The 20367-nt window shown below is 47.7% G+C and overlaps 1 protein-coding gene across 3 annotated transcripts in view; it reads left to right on the forward strand.

Annotated features, from left to right (window-relative positions):
- KCNAB1 (potassium voltage-gated channel subfamily A regulatory beta subunit 1) overlaps positions 1–20367 on the forward strand; it is a 323343-nt gene that overhangs the window by 244897 nt on the left and 58079 nt on the right. For all 3 annotated transcript variants that reach the window (XM_006275535.3, XM_006275536.3, XM_059731061.1), the window contains 2 exons: positions 814–851; positions 18247–18326. In XM_006275535.3, the coding sequence (XP_006275597.1) occupies positions 814–851; positions 18247–18326 (118 nt within the window). The remainder of the gene's footprint in view (positions 1–813; positions 852–18246; positions 18327–20367) is intronic.

Raw genomic sequence — 20367 nt, forward strand, 5'->3', positions numbered from 1 at the left:
AAAAATGCGTCCAGAAATCACATAAGCTTCCTGAACTGTTCCACAACTAGCAGGAAACAACCCTGCTTGAAAATTATTCTGAACAGAAGAGGTGGAGCGGTTGAAAGCACAAAAATGTGCCTAGAGAATGGATGCAAAGACAGTTGCTAGGCAGGAAACTTAGAGAGAGTAAACATGCCAAGTCTTCAGCTGGTGTAAACTGTCAGAGCTCTAGTGGAGCTATGTAACTTTACTGGAGTGGTGGATGTGCCCCAGTGAATAAAGGAGCAGGAGGAAATGAGGGTTACGATCGCAGTAAAAGCAGAGTTCTGCGTAGCCTTGCAGTGAGACTTGGCAAATGGAACTTGGCGGAGCCCTAGAGAGGTGACACGAGAGGAATCCCATTGAAGGATGGAAAATGAAACTCTGGCCATGTTGGGAATCAGGGAAACAAACCTATTATCCTCAAGAAACACCTTCAGTTGAGCTCAACATCAGATTGTCTCAGTTTAAGGCCATTTTCAAGCTGATTTAGCTATACCTAATTTCAAGAGCAACATAGGCAATGCACTCTTTTCATTTAGACCTTCCATTTAAATCAAAAGGAAGAATGTCCTATCTTTTTATAACATATCTTCATAAGAAATGACGGCACAGACTGTCTGACTTGTTGGCCAGTTACATTTAAACAAGCCTTCATTTCAGTACAGAAAGTTGTTATTAGTAACTGATCATTAAGGAAATCATCCGCAACAGAGGAGGAATAGTATCACAGTTATATTGTGATCTTATATTTAAAACATTATTAGTAACAAGATATTTTATTCTTTCCAGGGACATGGGTCACATTTGGAGGTCAAATTTCAGATGAGGTAAGTAATGTTTGGTTTAAGTAAAATTCATAATGTAAAATAAATATATTGTAAACTTCAATATATAGATACCAGAGTGAGCAAAATCTCTTTATGTTACATTAAATCAAAGAGCAAAGGAGCATAGGGTGCCTATACACATGCTTGTTGTCCCAATTGGAACGTGCCAAAGCAGACTTGATTAATCTCACATTGCAAAAAATTATTGCAAAATCTCTCATTGTCACATTGACTGAGCTTTAGTTAAAGCACCTCCCCATGGCCATTTTGAAATGCAGGATGCTTAATTCACATGATGCTGCAGCATTTTATTTAGAGCAGCTATCCAGGAACCACTCTAATTAAACCACCCACCTCCTGCTGTCCTCTCCCCCCTGGACCATATGTATAGACACCCATAAAGTTTACATTTCTGCCGCATTTCACAAAGACTTGGGGATGGTGACCTTTCCATGGAGTGAATTTAATAAAAATAAACAAACAAACAAAAACCTTACCTTTCCAATAAAATTAAGTTCCAAACTTCCATGAAAAAAGGATCAGCTTTTACTACTGATAGCTGAACTGGGAATGTGATTGTTCTTGAAGTATAATGATTAAACATTTTATTTTTTTGCATAATATCTGTAATTCAGTACAGTCACAGATACAGGCATGGTGTCATTTTATTATGTCTTTTTATTTTTGACATAGAAAGTAAAGAAGAAACAAATTAAAATATTCTTAGGCTTTGTACTGCCAACACTGAATCTTGCTCATACCTGATAGCTCTTAATCTCTGCAAATAACTTTTTGAAGGTGCTGGATAACTCATGTATTTTGTTAAGCTTTGGCTACTTATGGACATTCGTCATCATAACAAAAGCTTACAGCAGCTTCACTTAAAGCATTGTGATAGAGAATACAAAATAAAGAGATATTGTGATTTAAAATATAAATAATTTTTAAAAGTCCATCAGTCTTTGACAATAAATGTTATGCTGACCATTGGGCAATCAGCCAAACATATCTTGTGTTTTGAACACACTGACTTCAGTAGCTTACTCCAAGGATGGCCTTAGTTCATCTTGTATTCTCCCTTATCTAAAATTAGTAATTTAAAAACATTTCAATATAAGAAAAAGAAATGTTTCAAACTGTTAAGATGTGTGATTCAGCTCTATCTAAAGTTTGGTACCAATCCAAAGTTATTACCTAATGGCTTTTCCAGGGCTAGTGTGAACTGAATGGGACTTAAATAATTTCCTAGAGGACAAGTCTCCCCATCAGTCATCCCCAGTTATCATAAGTGATAAATCACTTAAGTCAACACAAATAGAAAGTCTTGCTGCAGTAAATATTAGGACTTTGATAGATTGTAATGAAAAATAATCTTCTGTTGTTTAAATATCCTATGAAGCCTGCTAAAGAACTATATCCCTGCCACAGAGTGTTTTGGTTAAAGGAACATTGTTTAGAATAGGGGTGGGGAAAATACAGCCTACGGGCTGGATCAGAGCTTCCAAGGGATTGTGTCCAGCCTGCGGCAGATCCCTTGGTCCCACCTAGCCCAGGCACAGGGGGCAGCCCAGGCTGTAGTGTAAGTGTCTGGTCCTGCCACCCACATCACACAGTGGAACCGGGGAAGTGTGGTGGCTGGACTCACTTCCCAACAGCCCCCACAGTGGCAGCTGCTGCTGCCACCAGATCCAGCTCCAGTGCCCAGGCACCCTGGCCTATCCACCCTGCACTCACTGCCAGGAGCAGGACCCATGCAGACAGGGTGCAAGTCTGGCAAATGGGATGGGCCTACAGGCAGGCGGGGAGCAGTGTCCAGGAGTGGGATGGGCAGGGCTGCGATCATAAAGCAGAGATAGCATGGGGCCAGGGCCTGAGGCAGAGCTGCAGTTCCCTGCATGCATGTCCCTGTGATGGGTGCCAATTCCCTGGGCAGGGAAGTGCTGGGAGCAGACCAGGACTCTGCACTGGGCCCTGGGCCCTGACCCCATGCTTTCACAGCCCCAGGATCCTGGCTCCAGCCCCACCTGCCCATCTGGCTCCCAAATGCAGTTCCCTGCATGGCCACAGCCCCAACCCATCTGCCTGGCTGCTCACCCTGCCTGTGCAGGTCCCAGGCAGTCTCCCTGGATGCTGCTCCCTGCCATTCCACAGCCCCATTCCAGCCAACCATCCAAGTCCAGAGCAGAGCCACTTTGGGAGTTTTGGTCAGTTGTCATGGACCAGTTCAGCACCCCTCTGCCAACAGCTGACCAAAACTCCCTAAGTGGTCTTTGGGCCCAAATAATTGCCCACCCCTGCTTTAGAATAATTATATTTTCTCTGTATTAAATTCTTTAGAGTAATACCTGATATTTGGTAGTTTCTTTCCTATTAATAGGCATGGAACTTTTCAATAAGAAACGAGTAATTTTCTTCAATAAGAAAAGAGTCCTTAACATGGCTGAAGGCACTGTTGATATCAATTCATATTTTGGATCTTTTTGTCTGCTTTAGCAGTTGCATGGGATAAGGTCAGGTCAGGAGGTACAGGTATTAACACATTTGGATCATACTCTTATCTAAGGAGTTCCCTGTAATGCTACTTTTTATAAGCAGCATTTAAAAGTGTTTCTACACGTTACATGTATTACATAATTAATTGCACAATTAATTTCATTTGGCTACACATACAAAATAACTATCATGCCATAAAATGGTTCATTCAGCTATTAAGTCAGAGCTAGAAAATGTGTAGTAATTTTATAGCTGGTTTCTCTCCAATTTTGATTTGCACATGTAGCAGGGTAGCTATGCCCCAGCAGCGTGGAGCCCCATGAGCTTGACAGGGCAGCTGATGGGACTGTCAGCTGTGCCAGCATCCCACATCAGCAGTGGGATTCTCAGCTGTGGGGGGCTGCTGTGGCTGAGAGTCTCCTTAGCTGCTGGACTCACAGCTGCAGGAACTTGCTGCTTGCCTGTGCAGGGGGAGCCCAGGATGGCAATCCTGGGCTCTCCCTGCACCAGCAATAAGGTGTAATTGCATCTGATGCTAGATCCCACTATCATGACTCCTGCCATGTACATATGGCCTTTACCTGAACATCTAGAGGGCCCCTAAGGGAGCAAAATGTTCTCCCACAGATTTAGGGCAGTCGTTTATGTGTGACCCAAACCAGACTTTGTCCCTGTCTTTTGTTTGTGGTGGAATGTAGAGCTTTGCTGCATCCAGCTTCCACTGCACTTTCTACAAAGCAAGAAAAACAGCCTTGAGAGAACCAATATATTTCATCTCTGCAAAGTGTCCAGTTTCTTATTTCCATCATTCCTGGGAACAGGGTCCAAAGAGGACACCTGCACTGGACTCCAGTGAGCTGACTTTCATACTTACTTGTCTTTATACACAAGAACTATTGATTTTAAGGGGACTGTTCAAGAGTGTAAAATTGCTGTTGTATATGTGCAGGCTTAGACCTCTGTTTGGTACTGTGACCCATCACATTTTCACCCGCATTTCCTTATTTGTGTTTTTTTGTGCTGTGTTCAGTGTCAGATTGGAAGAGTTTTGACAGGTTTGCTTTGAGTAAATTAGGAAAAATACCTAGTCTTACTACAGGAGAGCTCTTCAGTCCACATTTCCTTCTGTGTCTTATCCTGCTTTTGCAAGGCTTCGAAATCTATTCTGAGCCTCTAAAGCTTCTTATTTTTGGAGAATATTTTATGCATCTCCCAGTGAAGTACACCAAGTTTATATACTTAATTTTGTTATATATTAGTTCAAGACAGACTGAAATTGTGAGCACTCTTCTCCTCTTCTGTTCTGATGTAGAGGTGGACAGGGGTATATAGCTATGATTTCCACAGGTGATTTTTAAGAGCTTAACTTAAGACCCCTTAAGATGGCCGTTGCTCAGCCCTATAGAAAAATTAGACTTCTTTAAGGGATCGTAAGTTAGGCATTCAAAATCCTTTTTAAAATCTTGCCCATGTGTTCCTAAGGAAACCTTTCCTAACTACACTGAGTTCTGGGGAAATATACCCTTCCCATGAAACTGAACTAAGTTTCCAGGAGAAGATGGGAGGTTTCTGGGCTAGAAATATTTGATTCCAGACATTTGGACTTCAGTGAGCTGACTTTCATACTTACTTGTCTTTACAGATTGCTGATTTTAAGGGGACTTTTCAGGAGTGTAAAGTTCTTTTGTATATGTGCAGGCTTAGGCCTCTGTTTGGTACTTGGACTGGCAGAGTCCACAGTCAGGTGGGTTGGGAACTGACTAAGGGGTTGAACCCAGAAAATGTTAGTTGATGGGTCTGTATTGTCTTGGAGGGAGGTAGCCAGTGATGTCCCGCAGGGTTCAGTTCTTGGCCCTGTGCTGTTCAACATCTTTATCAATTATTTAGATGAGGATGTGGAAAGCACTCTGGCCAAGTTTGTGGATGATACTAAGTTATGGGAAAAAGCAGTCACACTAGGAGATAGGATGTGGATCTGAGTGGACCTGGACAAGCTGAAAGGTGGGCGGATGGAGCAGAACCAAATGCAGTTTAATAAGGATAAATACAGAGTGCTTTATTTGGGGAGAAGTAACCAGTGATATAAATATAGTTTAGGAAGAGATGTCCTGGCCAGCACGATGGCTGAAAGGGACCTCGGGGTTATGGTTGATCACAGGATGAACATGAGCTGCCAGTGCAACATTATAGTCAACAGAGCTAATAGCATACTGGGACGTGTTAGCTGATGCATCGCAAGCAGGGCTAAGGAAGTGATACTACCTTTCTATTCAGCTTTGGTGAGACCCCAGCTGTGTCTAGTTTGGGACGCTGCACTTCAAAAAAAGTGGAGAATCTTGAAAGGGTGCAGAGAAGGGCCACAAGAATGATTAAGGTCCTGGAGGACAAACCTTATAAGGAGAGACTAAGGGATCTGGGACTGTTCTGCCTGGGGAAGAGGAGACTGAGGAGGGACTTGGTGGCCATCTCTAAGTATGTAAGGGGTGAATATTGGGAGCTGAGGAAAAAACTGTTCACTAGGGTGCCCCAGGGTAGGACAAGGAGCAATGGCCATAAACTGTTAGAGGATCATTTCAGGTTGGATGTAAGAAAGAACTTCTTTGCAGTAAGGGTGACCAGACTCTGGAATAGACTTCTCAGGGAGGTGGTGTGCAGTCCCCAAGCTTGGAAGTCTTCAAGAGAAGACTGGACAGATACCTTGCTGGGATCATTTGATCTCGCCAGTATTCCTGTCCAGAGCAGGGAGCTTAGACTCAAGTGATCTTTCCAGGTCCCTTCCAGCCCTTAATTTCTATGATTTCTTTGATTCCTTCAGATAGGAGCAGTCCTGCTAATTAGGGCACTGGCCCAGCCTGCAGTACATTTCACAGTCCTTTAAGCTGCATGCAAAAGTTTAGGCAGCCTACCAGGGAGGTGCTCTAGCTATGGTGCTTTAGAAAAAGTGCCATGAGTTAGAGCACCATTGAACCTAAGGTATTCAGCTGTTGGGTGGGGGCTCTTGAAGCCTGCCTGCCCTGGCCCAGGTCAGCAAGTGGGAATGAAGCTGCTGGACCGCCCCTCTCCTCAGCCCCACTCTCCACCAGCTGGCAACTGTCAGCAGCAGCTGGGGAGGAGGGGGTCATATAGAGACCCTTGCTGCACAGTGCCCCTCCTCTGCCCCCCAACTGCCCCTGCTAAGGCTCTGGGGGGAGCTGAGCTGGGCCTGTGTGGTGGGGGGGCTCCCTTCCCCCCACCTCTTATGTGAGCATCTTGACAGCGGCACCCTTGTGGCTGCCACACCCAGCACTGGAGCAGCGGGGTGGGAGGGAAACAGAGGCCTGGCCCAGCTTCCCCCAAAACCCCAGCAGGGGTAGCTGGGCTGGCCCCGCAAGGTGTGGGGGGGGGTCTCCATTCCTCACCCTGCCCCAGCTCCAGGCAAGGCAGCCATGAGGCTGCCATTGTGAAGAACCTCAGGCAGGGGAAGGAACTGAGTACCCCCACCATGTGGGCCAGGCCTGGCTCACACCAAGACCCCAGATGGGAGGGGGCAGGTTCAGCAGGGGATTCTGGCCCCCCACCACCATTACCTGGCTGCACAGGGAGGAGACAGAGGTTTTTTGTCTCCTCTCTCTGACAGCTCCACAAAGCCACGTGGAATGCAGGCAGAATTGCCCAAAATTAACCCTCACAGAATTGCACAAAATTAACCCTAAAGCACTCTGCCCTAGAGTGCCCGTCTGATACTACTTCATAAAAGGGTTACATTTTCACACAATCAGCAATTTTAAAAGCACTCTGCAGCCATGAACATTTGGGGGTTTGGGGGGGGCCTAATCACACAAAAAAATGTAGCTTATGTACATGCCCTTAGAGTAATAAACATAATAGGCATGTGAACTCCTTGCAGGAAGACATTTTTTTTTTCCTTTAAAAAGCAGGGAGGATCTAAATGGCTGTTTCTTTTCCACACCTTTTTCCTGCAACCCCGGACTTTGGCTTAGGTTACAGCCGCACTTTAGTTGAGCATTTGGTACTTTCCCAGGACTACAGCACTGCAGAAGTGATTTGACATTTATTTTAAAATGACTATTAAAATAAAGCATTGCACAATAAATTTGCCAATGCACTGCTGCATAAAATACATAACACAGACGCAGTCCCTGGAAAGTGTCATTCACTTAAATTGGAAAACATCTGAAACCAAGCAATTACCTTTAAAATCAGTTCACAATTTGTCCTCCAATCTCCTACATAGGGAGCATTGTAAAAGAACAACACTGACATGTGCAAAAGTCAAATGTGCACCTAAAAGGTGTGCGGGCCGGGGGCGAGCCGGGCCCGTCTTTGCGCACGCGGGCTATGGCCAGCAGCCCGGGCACGCGGGGCTGGAGAAAACCGCAGGGCGGTTAGGTACGCACGAGCTAGAATTAGTTACGGAGGCGTAGTGGTTGATTGAAAAGATTATTTACTTACACCCAAGATGGTCGCGGTGTAGGCTGGACAGCCTTCCAGGTGCAGCTCCGCTTGAGTCCTCGTTGGAGGACTCTGACAAACTCGGTTCTTTGGCCCCGGAGTGGTTTAGGCTCTGCGGGTTCAGCAATTCTTTCCTCACGGAGTAGCTGAATCTCCGTGGGTTCTGTTCGGTTCCCAGGTCCCCCGGAGCTGTTAAGACTCCCTGGGTTCAAAAATTGGGTATATAGGATAGGGATACGTCTAGGATTGCGCTCGACGATGGGGAGAGGCCAGAGGCTGTTTAGACCTCTATTGCCTGCTTAAGAAAGGTGCGTTGGGTCTGCAAGGGTCCACATCGCTTGGAGATCTTCACACAGCGCGAAGTCTCCTCCTCCTGGCGAGTTCTGTATCTCTCCAGTTTTCCTTTCTCTCTGACTTGGGCGGAAACTACCCAAGCCTTTTGTATGGCTAGCAAGCCAATAGCTAGCCACCACATGTGCCTTCATTTAGAACCGGCCAATAATGTGGCGCGAATCTAAATACAAATGGCGGGCACTCCTTTGCACCGTGCATCTCTGAGATGCAAAAGAAATGCACCATGCAAAGAAGCTGCAAATTGGCGGGAAATCCCCCGTTGCACCAGAGTTGTCTCCCGCAGCAGAGAACTCTACCGTGCAAGGAAACTGTAATTTTAGTGGGAACATAATTTAGCGTTGCCGAAGCACACACAAACAACAAATCACAACTTTGGGTTGTGACATCCCCCCTTGCTGAGAGCATAGCTAAATTATGCTATACTCTTCACTCTAGAACCTTGTCGTGAGTCATCAAATGAACAGACAAGCAAACAAACAAAGAAACAAACATAACATTTGCTGCCCTGGGATTAAGTTACATAACAATCAAGAAACAATAATCAACACAAACACATAATCTGATTCATAACAAAATTGCACAATCAGGGCTTCAGTGGGCATCATGGCGAAGTTGTACGTCAGGCCCTCACTTCTTTCGGTGATGTCATCCCTCTCAGGGCTCCTCCTTGCCACGCACTCTGAATCTCGGATCTGTGAACAGAAAACTCTCAAAAATAGATTAATGATCTTATTCAACAGAATTAAACAATTTCCATGGCTCAATTGGATGAAATCGTTGAGGATCCATCATCTGGCTCTTCTAAATAACGAAAACCTAACTCATAAGCCAATTGCCATTGGCCCGCGTCTCCTAGAATCTGAAGCTGCCGCTTGTTGAGTCCGGAACGCTGTAGGAGAACTCCAAACATGTATCGCTCCTCTAGGGTTCTTGGTGGCAGTGGTGGAAGATCGGATCCATGACGTCTGGTGCCTTGAGGTCTGGTCGGGTGTCGACAGTCCCGATCAAGAGACAATCTTGGCTCCATCAGGATACGCAGTCGTGGCAACTGACAAAGAAGATTACTCACGGGTTGGTTTACCATTGGACTGAGCAGAATCCAAAGGACGACGATGTTCTTTTGCCCATAAATCTCGAGGCAACTATCTAAACTGTGAGAGGTTAGTGGAATGGTTCCAGGATCTCATAGGTGACGATGAGGCCATGGTCTTATTCGCTGGAGTGATGTCAGTCCCAGCGCACATGCTCTTGGGTTCCAAGCACAGTACGAGACGCCGATGACTGCTAGCATAAGATGCTCTGCGCCGGTACATTCTGGCCGTCCTGCATGCCATACGTGGGCTTTTTGACTAATCAGTCCTGCAACAAGCGTGGGTAGCGGAATAGGCCAGTGAGTATAAACTGTTATCATGTCGATGTCGGTGACATGTCCTCTACTCCATGAAGCTTGTCTGACTAGGAAGCTTGCTTCTTCTTGATTCAGCAGGTCAGATCCAAGTTCCATGACTAAACGTCCTAACCATACAGCTAGAGTCTCTTCAGGTTGAATTCTTGATGCTCTGCACAAATCCTGTAACTCAGCTCTGGTGCGAGCATAATAGGTAGTAGCAACTCGGTTAGTTGTTGTTGTAGAATAAGCTGCTCCTTCGGGAGATGATGCTGTTATAGGCTGAACCGCTGCCGCGGGGGTTACTGCTGCTGTTACTGCTTCAGGCAGGAGGGGCGGATGCACTCCTCCGCTTGACTCTCTCCTTCGTCGGCAGGAAGGCGTGGTCGGCAGAGACGTTGCTGCGTCGCTAGGCGGGGTTGCCGGTGACGACGCTGCATCAATGGGCGGAGTCGCTGACCGAACTCTCGCGGGTTCTTCCGAAGCTCCACCCTTCTTTTCTGGTTCTTCCACGCGGTCTCCCTCTTGCTCGGCGCCATCTTGGACTGGCATTTCAGGCTCCTTTTTCTCAGCCGCTTCTTTGACCGCTTGGATCGCCATCTGCAGCTGGGTTTTCAAACTTAAGTTCTTTTGCATTAGATTCATTATAGTACGAAAAGTTGCACTACCTTCTCCCCCCTTGTCGTACCACGGGGCCACCCTCTCATCTGCTGCTTGTTCCTTCTCCAGGTCTTCGCGGAGCTCGGATGGTAGCTCGCAACCCCTTAATCTAGCCGCCATGAGAGGAGGGAACCGGCAGATCGACTCCGGCTCTTCATTCTCCTGAGCATATCGTCGGCATCGGGCACACTCCCGGGTGAAAGTTAGGTTCATTTCGCCTGCCGGGTTGGGTCCGCTGAGGGACACAGTATCGAGGGGCCTGAACAGGACCCGCTCGTCTCTCATTATACACCCGAACGCCGCGGGGAGCAAAAACACTTCCCTCTCTCTCAGGGCTCCATTTTCGGAGACTCCCTCTTCTCCCTTCAGTGACAGGCGTCCGCTGACAAATCTTTCACCCGTTCCGCCTGCCTGGTGGTAAGGGATATGCTCTTCCAGTTCCTCAAAGTTTTTCACTTGGCATTGGTTATCGCGCCAAGGGCAGTTCTGAACCAATTCTAGCTCTGGCGTGTTTTCTCCTGATCCCATCCTCGTCGCCATGTGCGGGCCGGGGGTGAGCCGGGCCCGTCTTTGCGCACACGGGCTGTGACCAGCAGCCCGGGCACGTGGGGCTGGAGAAAACCGCGGGGCAGTTAGGTACGCGCGAGCTAGAATTAGTCACAAACACGTAGTGGTTGATTGAAAAGATTATTTACTTACACCCAAGATGGTCGCGGTGTAGGCTGGACAGCCTTCCAGGTGCAGCTCCTCTTGAGTCCTCGTTGGAGGACTCTGACAAACTCGGTTCTTTGGCCCCGGAGTGGTTTAGGCTCCGCGGGTTCAGCAATTCTTTCCTCACGGAGTAGCTGAATCTCCGTGGGTTCTGTTCAGTTCCCAGGTCCCCCGGAGCTGTTAAGACTCCCTGGGTTCAAAAATTGGGTATATAGGATAGGGATATGTCTAGGATTGTGCTCGGCGATGGGGAGAGGCCAGAGGCTGTTTAGACCTCTATTGCCTGCTTAAGAAAGGTGCGTTGGGTCTGCAAGGGTCCACATCGCTTGGAGATCTTCACACAGCGCGAAGTCTCCTCCTCCTGGCGAGTTCTGTATCTCTCCAGTTTTCCTCTCTCTCTGACTTGGGCGGAAACTACCCAAGCCTTTTGTACGGCTAGCAAGCCAATAGCTAGCCGCCACATGTGCCTTCATTTAGAACCGGCCAATAATGTGGCACAAATCTAAATACAAATGGCGGGCACTCCTTTGCACCGTGCATCTCTGAGATGCAAAAGAAATGCACCATGCAAAGAAGCTGCAAATCGGCGGGAAATCCCCCATTGCACCAGAGTTCTCTCCCGCAGCAGAGAACTCTACCGTGCAAGGAAACTGTAATTTTAGCGGGAACATAATTTAGCGTTGCCGAAGCACACACAAACAACAAATCACAACTTTGGGTTGTGACAAAAGGCTCCCTCATTAAAATAATTATCAGGTCCCTGGGATATTGCAAGCAGCTGCAGTTCATCTTGCCACCATTTTCTCCCTGGGGGACTAAAAAATGTATCACAAATCCAAGTGTCCGCTACAAAAAAACAGCACTGTACAGAGAGAAACTATTCCTTCAGAAGTTGCATGCAACATGTGTAAGTGATACCAACAGCCCCAGGTTCAGCTTCAGTTATTCATACATGAAAAGAAAGAAGAGAGAACTTCTCTCCCTGTGAGAAGTCTCATGGGGTTATGTGATGCTTATAACTTAGCCATTAGGAAAGCAAGGTTTGTCAACCAGTCCCAACAGCTGAAGCAAAGGGAAGAACTGTGCACGGCTAATGGGACTGTGTTTTTTTGGTAATTAAAATGCTGTGTTCCAGCTGCTGTTGAACACCTGCAATCACCAGGCTTATGCAGCTTCGTTTTATCAGGAAGCCTTCTTTCACTACTCCCTGCCATGCAGGCTGGCTGCCTGGACTGAGCACTGACTCAGTTATGCTAAGGAAAATCCAGAGAAATGTCATTGCTTTCACATATGTTACTCTGGATTTAGATCTGTGTAAGAGCAGATTTGAGTCCTGTCCTTTATGCCTGTAGCATTATATGTTGAGAAAACTCAGACACCATTGACAATTCAAAGACTTGGCCTCAATCTGCCTAAACTCTATTAGTTTCTGGGATACTTTACTCTGCTTAAAAAATAATCAATTTTAAAGGCATCTATAAAACAAATTAACACTTTTGTTTGGTTGTCAAGTTACACCTTGATATTATTTTTAATGGACAGGTTACAAACCTTGGAAAAGCCATGGCTGTTCAAGGGAAACGGTGATGCAATTGTGCCAGTGGGCATTATGAGACTAAAGCCCCAAATAAAATAAACCTTAACTATTTGTAATATCTGTAATTACCTCTGTGACTGCTACCAATTGATTAGTTATTGGAAATTGTCTGGCTTCCCTCAACATAGAGGTATAGTTTATGCCAGGGCTGTCCAAATGGTGGTCCATGGACCTCATGTGGCCCTTGAGGGATTAATCTGTAGCTCCAAGCTCCTGGTCTAGACACCTCCATCACTCTCCAGTCATCTCTGTCACTGGAGTCTCCAGGCTTCCCCCATTCTTGCTTCTAGTGCCTCCCCCTGCACCTGCAGTACAGAGTGGCCTGGAACTGAGGCCACGGCTAGGGAGCTGGAGGGAGCCTGGGAACCCCAGGCTGTGTGGCATGGTACAGTGCAATGCAGTGTGGTGTGGTGGGTGTAGTGTAGAAGAGTGCCTGCAGTGGGAGGCCTGAGTAGTGTAGCATACAGTCCATGTGGCGTGTGCCTAGAGGTCTACAGCTCCCAGCCACACAGAAGTTGGACAACTCTGGTTTAGGCAATTTCCACAGCGCCATTTTAGGTTCATTCAATGGGCCAGGTTTACTCACAGGGGAACTACATTGGCTTTGCAGGTGCTTTACAAAATGATGAGCTCACATTCTGATGATTTGTGTAAGGTCCATAGCACAGTCAGGGAACATACCCAGGTCAAACAAAAATGTCTCCATCTATTCCCACATCTGATACCTGCAGCCAGGATATTTTGTGATGTGGTCCTATCAAATTGAGGAAGCCAGTTTGGTGGATGGGGTATTCTTCTGAGAGGTGCTGCAGAGATTGGTGTGAAAAGCATTCCATTTATTTTACTCCCTAACTCAATGGTTAGGGAGTGCCCCAGTGTTGTGCTAGAAGGGGTTGTACTGATAAAGAGGCTATTAAGTTGTGCCCTTGCATTTGGGATGGATTGTGCTGAAGGTCAATGCTGTGAGTGGAAATGTTAAGCCCCATCACCCCACAGAGACTACTAAGAGCTCCAGGGCTAGAGTTCCTTAGCTCTTAAGGCAGGGGTGGCCAATTATTTTGGTCCAAGGGCCACTTATTGAGTTCTGGTGAGCTGTCATGGACTGGGTCAGCCCCCTGCTTCCTCCCCCCCCCCCGCATCAGGTCAACACCCTCCCCTCCCTACCCCCTAGCAGCTCATCAAAACTCCTTAAGTGTCTCTGCTCCACACTTGGCCAGGTGGCTGGGATAGGGCTGTGGGTGGGCAAGGAGTGGCATTTGGGAACAGGACAGGTAGGCGGGGCTGGGGCTGGGATCGTAGGGCTATGATAGCACAGAGCTGGGGTGTGGGGCAGGGCCTCAATCCACTCCCCTCACATCCCTGCAATGGGCACCAGTTCTACAGAGAGGGATGTACAGGGAGCAGACTGGCTCTGCCCCAGGCCCCAGCCCCACACTGTCACCATCCTCTGATCCCAGGGTCTCCATGGAGACCAGCCAGGACTTGTGCAAACAGGATGTGAAGCCAGGTGGGGAGATGCACCTGTGGGTGGGACAGGCAGACGGGGATAGGGCCAGGATCTTGGGGCCATGATAGCATGGGGGCAGGCATGGGCCAGAGCCATGATCTGGACTCAGCACATCCCTGCCTGCAGAACTGGCACCCATCACACAGATGTGTGGGCAGCGAATTGCAGCTCTGGCCTGGGCACCGACCCCATGCTATCACTGCCCTGAGATCTTGGCCCCACCTGCCCACCCTGCTCCTGGACACAGCTCCATGCCCACCCAAAGCCCCATCCCATTTGCTTGGCCACATGCCCTGCCCATATGGTCCCTCCCCCAGGGGTTGGTGAAGAGTGGATGGGCCAGGGTACCTGGGCAGCTGGCTGGGTCCAGCAGCAGCAGCTAAGAAGAAGGCACCTGTCGCAGGGCTCAAGTGCCTATATACTAATGCTAGGAGCATGGGGAACAAGCAGGATGAACTAGCGCTCCTGCTTGCACAAAACACCTACGACTTAGTAGGGCTAACGGAAACCTGGTGGGATTCGTCCCATGACTGGGCAGTACATATTGATGGTTATAGATTGTACAGAAAGGACAGGGTGGGGGAAAAAGGGGGAGGAGTTGCGCTCTATGTCAATGAGCAATATACGTCAACCCTCATCAAGACGGAATCCAAGGATGAGGAAGTAGAAGGATTGTGGGTTAGGCTACATGGGGGGCAAGGAGAAAGGGATTTGGTGGTAGGGGTCTGCTACAGACCCCCACATCAAGGGGAAGAAATAGATTTGGGGCTCCTGAGGCAGCTCTCAGAGGCCATAAAAGCTAAAGAGGCGGTAGTCATGGGGGACCTAAACTACCCAGACATCTGCTGGGAGACACAGACGGCAAAGTCCCACCGCTCACGCAGGTTTCTAACCTGTGTACAGGACCTCCACCTGACACAGGAGGTACATGGTCCCACTAGGGGGAATGCCATACTGGATCTGGTATTGGCAACGGGGGATGACATGGTAGGGGACCTACAGATCGGTAGCCACCTGGGGGACAGTGATCACCTAATAATAGAATTCACCATAAGACGTCAAGTGGGTAAGGTAACTAGTAGGGTGAAAGTACTAGACTTTAGGAAAGCTGATTTAAATGAACTCAGGCGATTAGTCAAGGACGTACTGCAGAGCAGGAGTTTTGAAATGATGGGAGCCCAAGAAGGGTGGCTGTGCCTTAAGGAAACGATCCTTCAGGCACAAAGCGAGACAATCCCCGTGCGGGGTAAAAGAGGGAAAGGGGCCAGGAGGCTTCCCTGGCTGACCACAGAAATCCAGGGCAGCCTAAGGGCCAAAAGGGGAGCACATAAAAAGTGGAAACAAGGAGAGATCACCAAAGACGAATATACCTCCTCTGCTCGTGCTTGTAGGGAGGCAGTTAGACGGGCCAAAGCTACCATGGAGCTGAGGATGGCATCCCAAGTAAAGGATAACAAGAAATTGTTTTTTAGATATATAGGGAGTAAAAGGAAGGCCCAGGGAGGAATAGGACCCCTGCTAAATGGGCAGAAGCAATTGGTGACAGACAGGGGGGACAAGGCTGAACTCCTCAACGAGTTCTTTGCCTCAGTGTTCCTAAGTGAGGGGCACGACAAGTCTCTCACTGGGGTTGTAGAGAGGCAGCAGCAAGGCGCCAGACTTCCATGCGTAGACCCTGAGATGGTGCAGAGTCACTTGGAAGAACTGGATGCCTTTAACTCGGAGGGCCCGGATGAGCTCCATTCGAGGGTGCTGAAGGCACTGGCCAACATCATTGCAGAGCCACTGGCGGGAATATTCGAATGCTCATGGTGCACGGGCCAAGTCCCGGAGGACTGGAAAAGGGCCAATGTGGTCCCCATTTGCAAGAAAGGGAGGAAGGAGGACCCGGGCAACTATAGGCCAGTCAGTCTCACCTCCATTCTTGGCAAAGTCTTTGAAAAAATTATCAAGGCTCACATATGCGAAAGCCTGGCAGGACAAATTATGCTGAGGGGAAACCAGCACGGGTTCGTGGCAGGCAGATCGTGCCTGACCAATCTAGTCTCTTTTTATGATCAGGTTACGAAACACCTGGACACAGGAGAAGGGGTGGATATCATATATTTAGACTTCAGGAAAGCCTTCGATATGGTATCCCACCCCATACTGGTGAACAAGTTAAGAGGCTGTGACTTGGATGACTACACAGTCCGGTGGGTGGCGAATTGGCTGGAGGGTCACACCCAGAGAGTCGTGGTGGATGGGTCGGCTTCAACCTGGAAGGGTGTGGGCAGTGGGGTCCCGCAGGGCTCGGTCCTTGGACCGATACTCTTTAATGTCTTCATCAGCGACTTGGACAAGGGAGTGAAATGTATTCTGTCCAAGTTTGCAGATGACACAAAGCTATGGGGAGATGTGGACACGCCGGAGGGCAGGGAACAGCTGCAAGCAGTTCTGGACAGGTTGGACAAGTGGGCAGAAAACAACAGGATGCAGTTCAACAAGGAGAAATGCAAAGTGCTGCACCTAGGGAGGAAAAATGTCCAACACACCTACTGCCTAGGGAATGACCTGCTGGGTGGCACGGAAGTGGAAAGGGATGTTGGAGTCCTAGTGGACTCCAAGATGAACATGAGTCGGCAGTGTGACGAAGCCATCAGAAAAGCCAATGGCACTTTATCGTGCATCAGCAGATGCATGACAAATAGGTCCAAGGAGGTGATACTTCCCCTCTATCGGGCGCTGGTCAGACCGCAGCTGGAGTACTGCGTGCAATTCTGGGCGCCACACTTCAAGAGGGATGCGGATAACCTGGAGAGGGTCCAGAGAAGGGCCACTCGTATGGTTAAGGGCCTGCAGACCAAGCCCTACGACGAGAGACTAGAGAAACTGAACCTTTTCAGCCTCCGCAAGAGAAGGTTGAGAGGCGACCTTGTGGCGGCCTAAAAGTTCATCACGGGGGCACAGAAGAGAATTGGTGAGTATTTATTCACCAAGGCGCCCCCGGGGGTTACAAGAAATAATGGCCACAAGCTAGCAGAGAGCAGATTTAGATTGGACATTAGGAAGAACTTCTTCACAGTTCGAGTGGCCAAGGTCTGGAACGGGCTCCCAAGGGAGGTGGTGCTCTCCCCTGCCCTGGGGGTCTTCAAGAGGAGGTTAGATAACCATCTAGCTGGGGTCTTCTAGACCCAGCACTCTTTCCTGCCTATGCAGGGGGTCGGACTCGATGATCTATTGAGGTCCCTTCAGACCCTAACATCTATGAATCTATGAATCTAAGAAGCTGCTGCTGCTGCTGGGGCTGCCAGGAAGTGAATCTGGCCATTTTGCCACCCCAACCCCACTGAATGCTCGGGATGGCAGGACTAGCTGCATGCGCCACACCCCAGCCTGCCCCTGGTGGCTGGGCTGGGTAGGACCAAGCGACCTACTGTGGGCCAGAATAAATCCCATGGTGACCCGGATCTGGCCTGTGGGCTGTATTTTGCACACCCCTGATTTAAAAGGGTGTTTTCTATGGTCTTCTCTGCTGGCTGGTGTAAAGCAAGTTAAAAGGTTTAATAACAAGTCTTTCTACCTAGTTACAAGTGTTAAGATCAATTTGTAAACCTATCTTTGGTTTCAGTCCCAAGTGCTTGATGTTTCATGCATCTGTGACTTTTGAAATTGGTAAACACACTCTTTCAGCACCTGGTTTTAACTATCTATGGGAAGGAAGCAAAATACTGTGATGGGAGGGATGCTTTGGTTGTGCAGCTGACTTTCCCTACTGATCTGTCACAGCCCAAGACCTCCTTTCCCCTAACTAGAATAGAGGGATCTCTGAAGAGGTATAGAGCTCTAATACATTTGCAAATGTGCCAAGGGAGTCAGATTAGAGTATTGTATGTCCAAAAAATAAATAATTGCCCTTGAGGGAGGTATCAGGCCTTTAAATATCAGATTTTTTAATTAACTGTGATTCAGATAATCTTGTTTTGGCTATAACAATAGATAGAAAAGTTCCAAAATAAATCAGATATTACCACAGACCTGCCTGTCCCGGAACAAATGTGTTCATGGCAGTGACTGAGTTGTGACTGAGAACAGGCACGTACCTACTTTGCTAACTGGTTTTGGCGGATGTGTGGAGCTACAGTGACCCAGTTGTTACATCGAGTCCATTGCCCTGGTCCTTGAGTCAGAGGCTGAGTGGTGCGTAGGAAGTTTTCCATCCATGTGACTAACCTTATTTCTCTCTTTTCTAAAGGTTGCTGAACAACTAATGACCATTGCTTATGAGAGTGGAGTAAATCTCTTTGATACAGCGGAGGTGTATGCAGCTGGAAAGTAAGTCTCTGCCTGCATGGCTAAGTGTATTGGAGAGTGTTACAGTATTTCTTAACTATAGCCTTAGACAGGGTAACTGGTTTACCTTTTAAACAAGTAGAGCTGCCAAATAGATTCTGTTTTTAGTCGTTCTGCTCTGAATCTGGGCTTCTATGGTGTTCCTGCTGACAAGCAGTAATTTTATTGACAATAGAATTTGGCCCATTTGGTGTGTAAATGTAACCTGCAAAGCACTGGATGAGGGCACTAGGATTCCCCAGAAAAGGGTCATCTGCTTTAAGTGTACAGTGTACCTCACCTGGTAACAAACTCTAACCCCAGAGCAAACAGCCCTGCAGACTGGAGAAAGCCACCCACCTTGCTCCTTCCTTGTAGTGTCATGCAGCCAATGTGAGCGGTGGTCTTAGACTCAGTGCCACCCTGATGGTACAAATGCACTTACAAAACAATACTTCTTTTCTCCCAGCCTTCTAGTAGGTTTTTGAACTGTAGCCCAGTTTTATGCATCCAGATGCTTACAGTTGTTTTGGGTGTCCTCCAAAACTTTGTGAAATTAGAACTGAATTGTACCCAGGGGGACAGTATACCAGAAACTGCAGGGGTGATATTTCATGGTGTTTAATGTGATTTGTTCCTTCTGCTCCATTTTTGCAGTGGTTCACAATGAACTTTTAAGGTTCAGCCAAATCACACAGAACACCAGACCTGGCCTGGGTTTGTAGACTGTGGGCTTCTCAGCAGCACTGGCCCAGCCCCTAAGTTGTGAGAATTGGGTGATTGTGAAAGTTTGGCACAGCCTCCATGTGGCATCCTACTTTTGAGGAGAGTTCTGTTCCACTTCAAGTCTTGCCATTTACCTTAATAAATTTAGGTCTTCCTTGAAAAAAAATGCTCCCTGTGGAACTTTGCATTCCTAGAGGAGAGGCTGACCTCTGAGTTTCTTCTCATCTTCCATCTCTCAGGCAGGATTGTAAGGGTGGCATTCTTCCCTGCGGAAAATTAGAAGTAAATAGGGACTCCTTCCATTAGGGCTCTGCAAAATTTCACCAGCAGTTTCATTTCAACGCTGTTTCGACTCATTTCGAGCTCAAACTAGTGAAATCGAAATGAAACAAAAGGCTTCAAAACAGCCTTGAAACAAAACGAGGGCAGTTGAAAGGTTTCAAAAGTTTTGAAGAGTTTAGAGTTTCGAAGCTGAAGCGGGGCTTGCCTGCAGGGAAACAGAAAGAAAGGAGAGGGAGGGGGAAGAGCAGGGAAGGACTGCTCTGATATTGTCTGTGACAGTTTGGCTGCCTGAGATGCTGCTGGTGCTACTGTGCTACTTACTAAGTTATTACCTGTTGCCATTTAAAGTGGTGGACAGGACTGAGGAACAGACTCAGGCTGTAGGGGAGGAGGAGGCCTCATTGGGGCACACTACTGTGTTGTGTAGAGGCCCTAGCACCAGTGAAGGTGCGCCTTAACACACACACATAGTCACATGTCACGAGTTTTGCTTGTCAGCACCTTGAAGTGCAGTTTCCCAGAAACTCCTGCACCTATCTCCATGAAACTTGTCAGGCTTCATGCCCTCAGAAGGGGATACCATGCCTGCAGTTTTCACCCTGCTGTGCTTTAACACACATGTGACAAGAGTTTTGCTTGTCAGCAGCTTGAGGTGCAGTTTCCCAGAAATCCCTGCACCTATCTCCTTGAAACTTGGCAGGCTTTATGCCCTCAGAAGGGGCTACCATCCCTGCTGTTTGCATCCAAATCTGCCAAAGAATGACAAAGTTATAGGCAGTTTTGTGCTTCCCCATTATAGCCTATGGACAAAACATCGAAACAGCATCAAAACAGTAAAACAGTTTCGACAAAACGAAACAGAACAGTGCTTTCAAAACAAAATGAAACTTGAAACAAAACACTGTCCCATTGAAACAGCAAACCAGAAGTAGAAATGAAATGGTGCTGTTTTGCCCAGGCCTACCTTCCATGTACAGGACTGAATCCCAAAAAAACGCATAAATCACTTCTGCAAGGCCTTTTAGCCTTTGCTGTC

This window comes from Alligator mississippiensis, chromosome 7, assembly GCF_030867095.1.
Source record: "Alligator mississippiensis isolate rAllMis1 chromosome 7, rAllMis1, whole genome shotgun sequence".
Lineage (NCBI taxonomy): Eukaryota > Metazoa > Chordata > Crocodylia > Alligatoridae > Alligator > Alligator mississippiensis.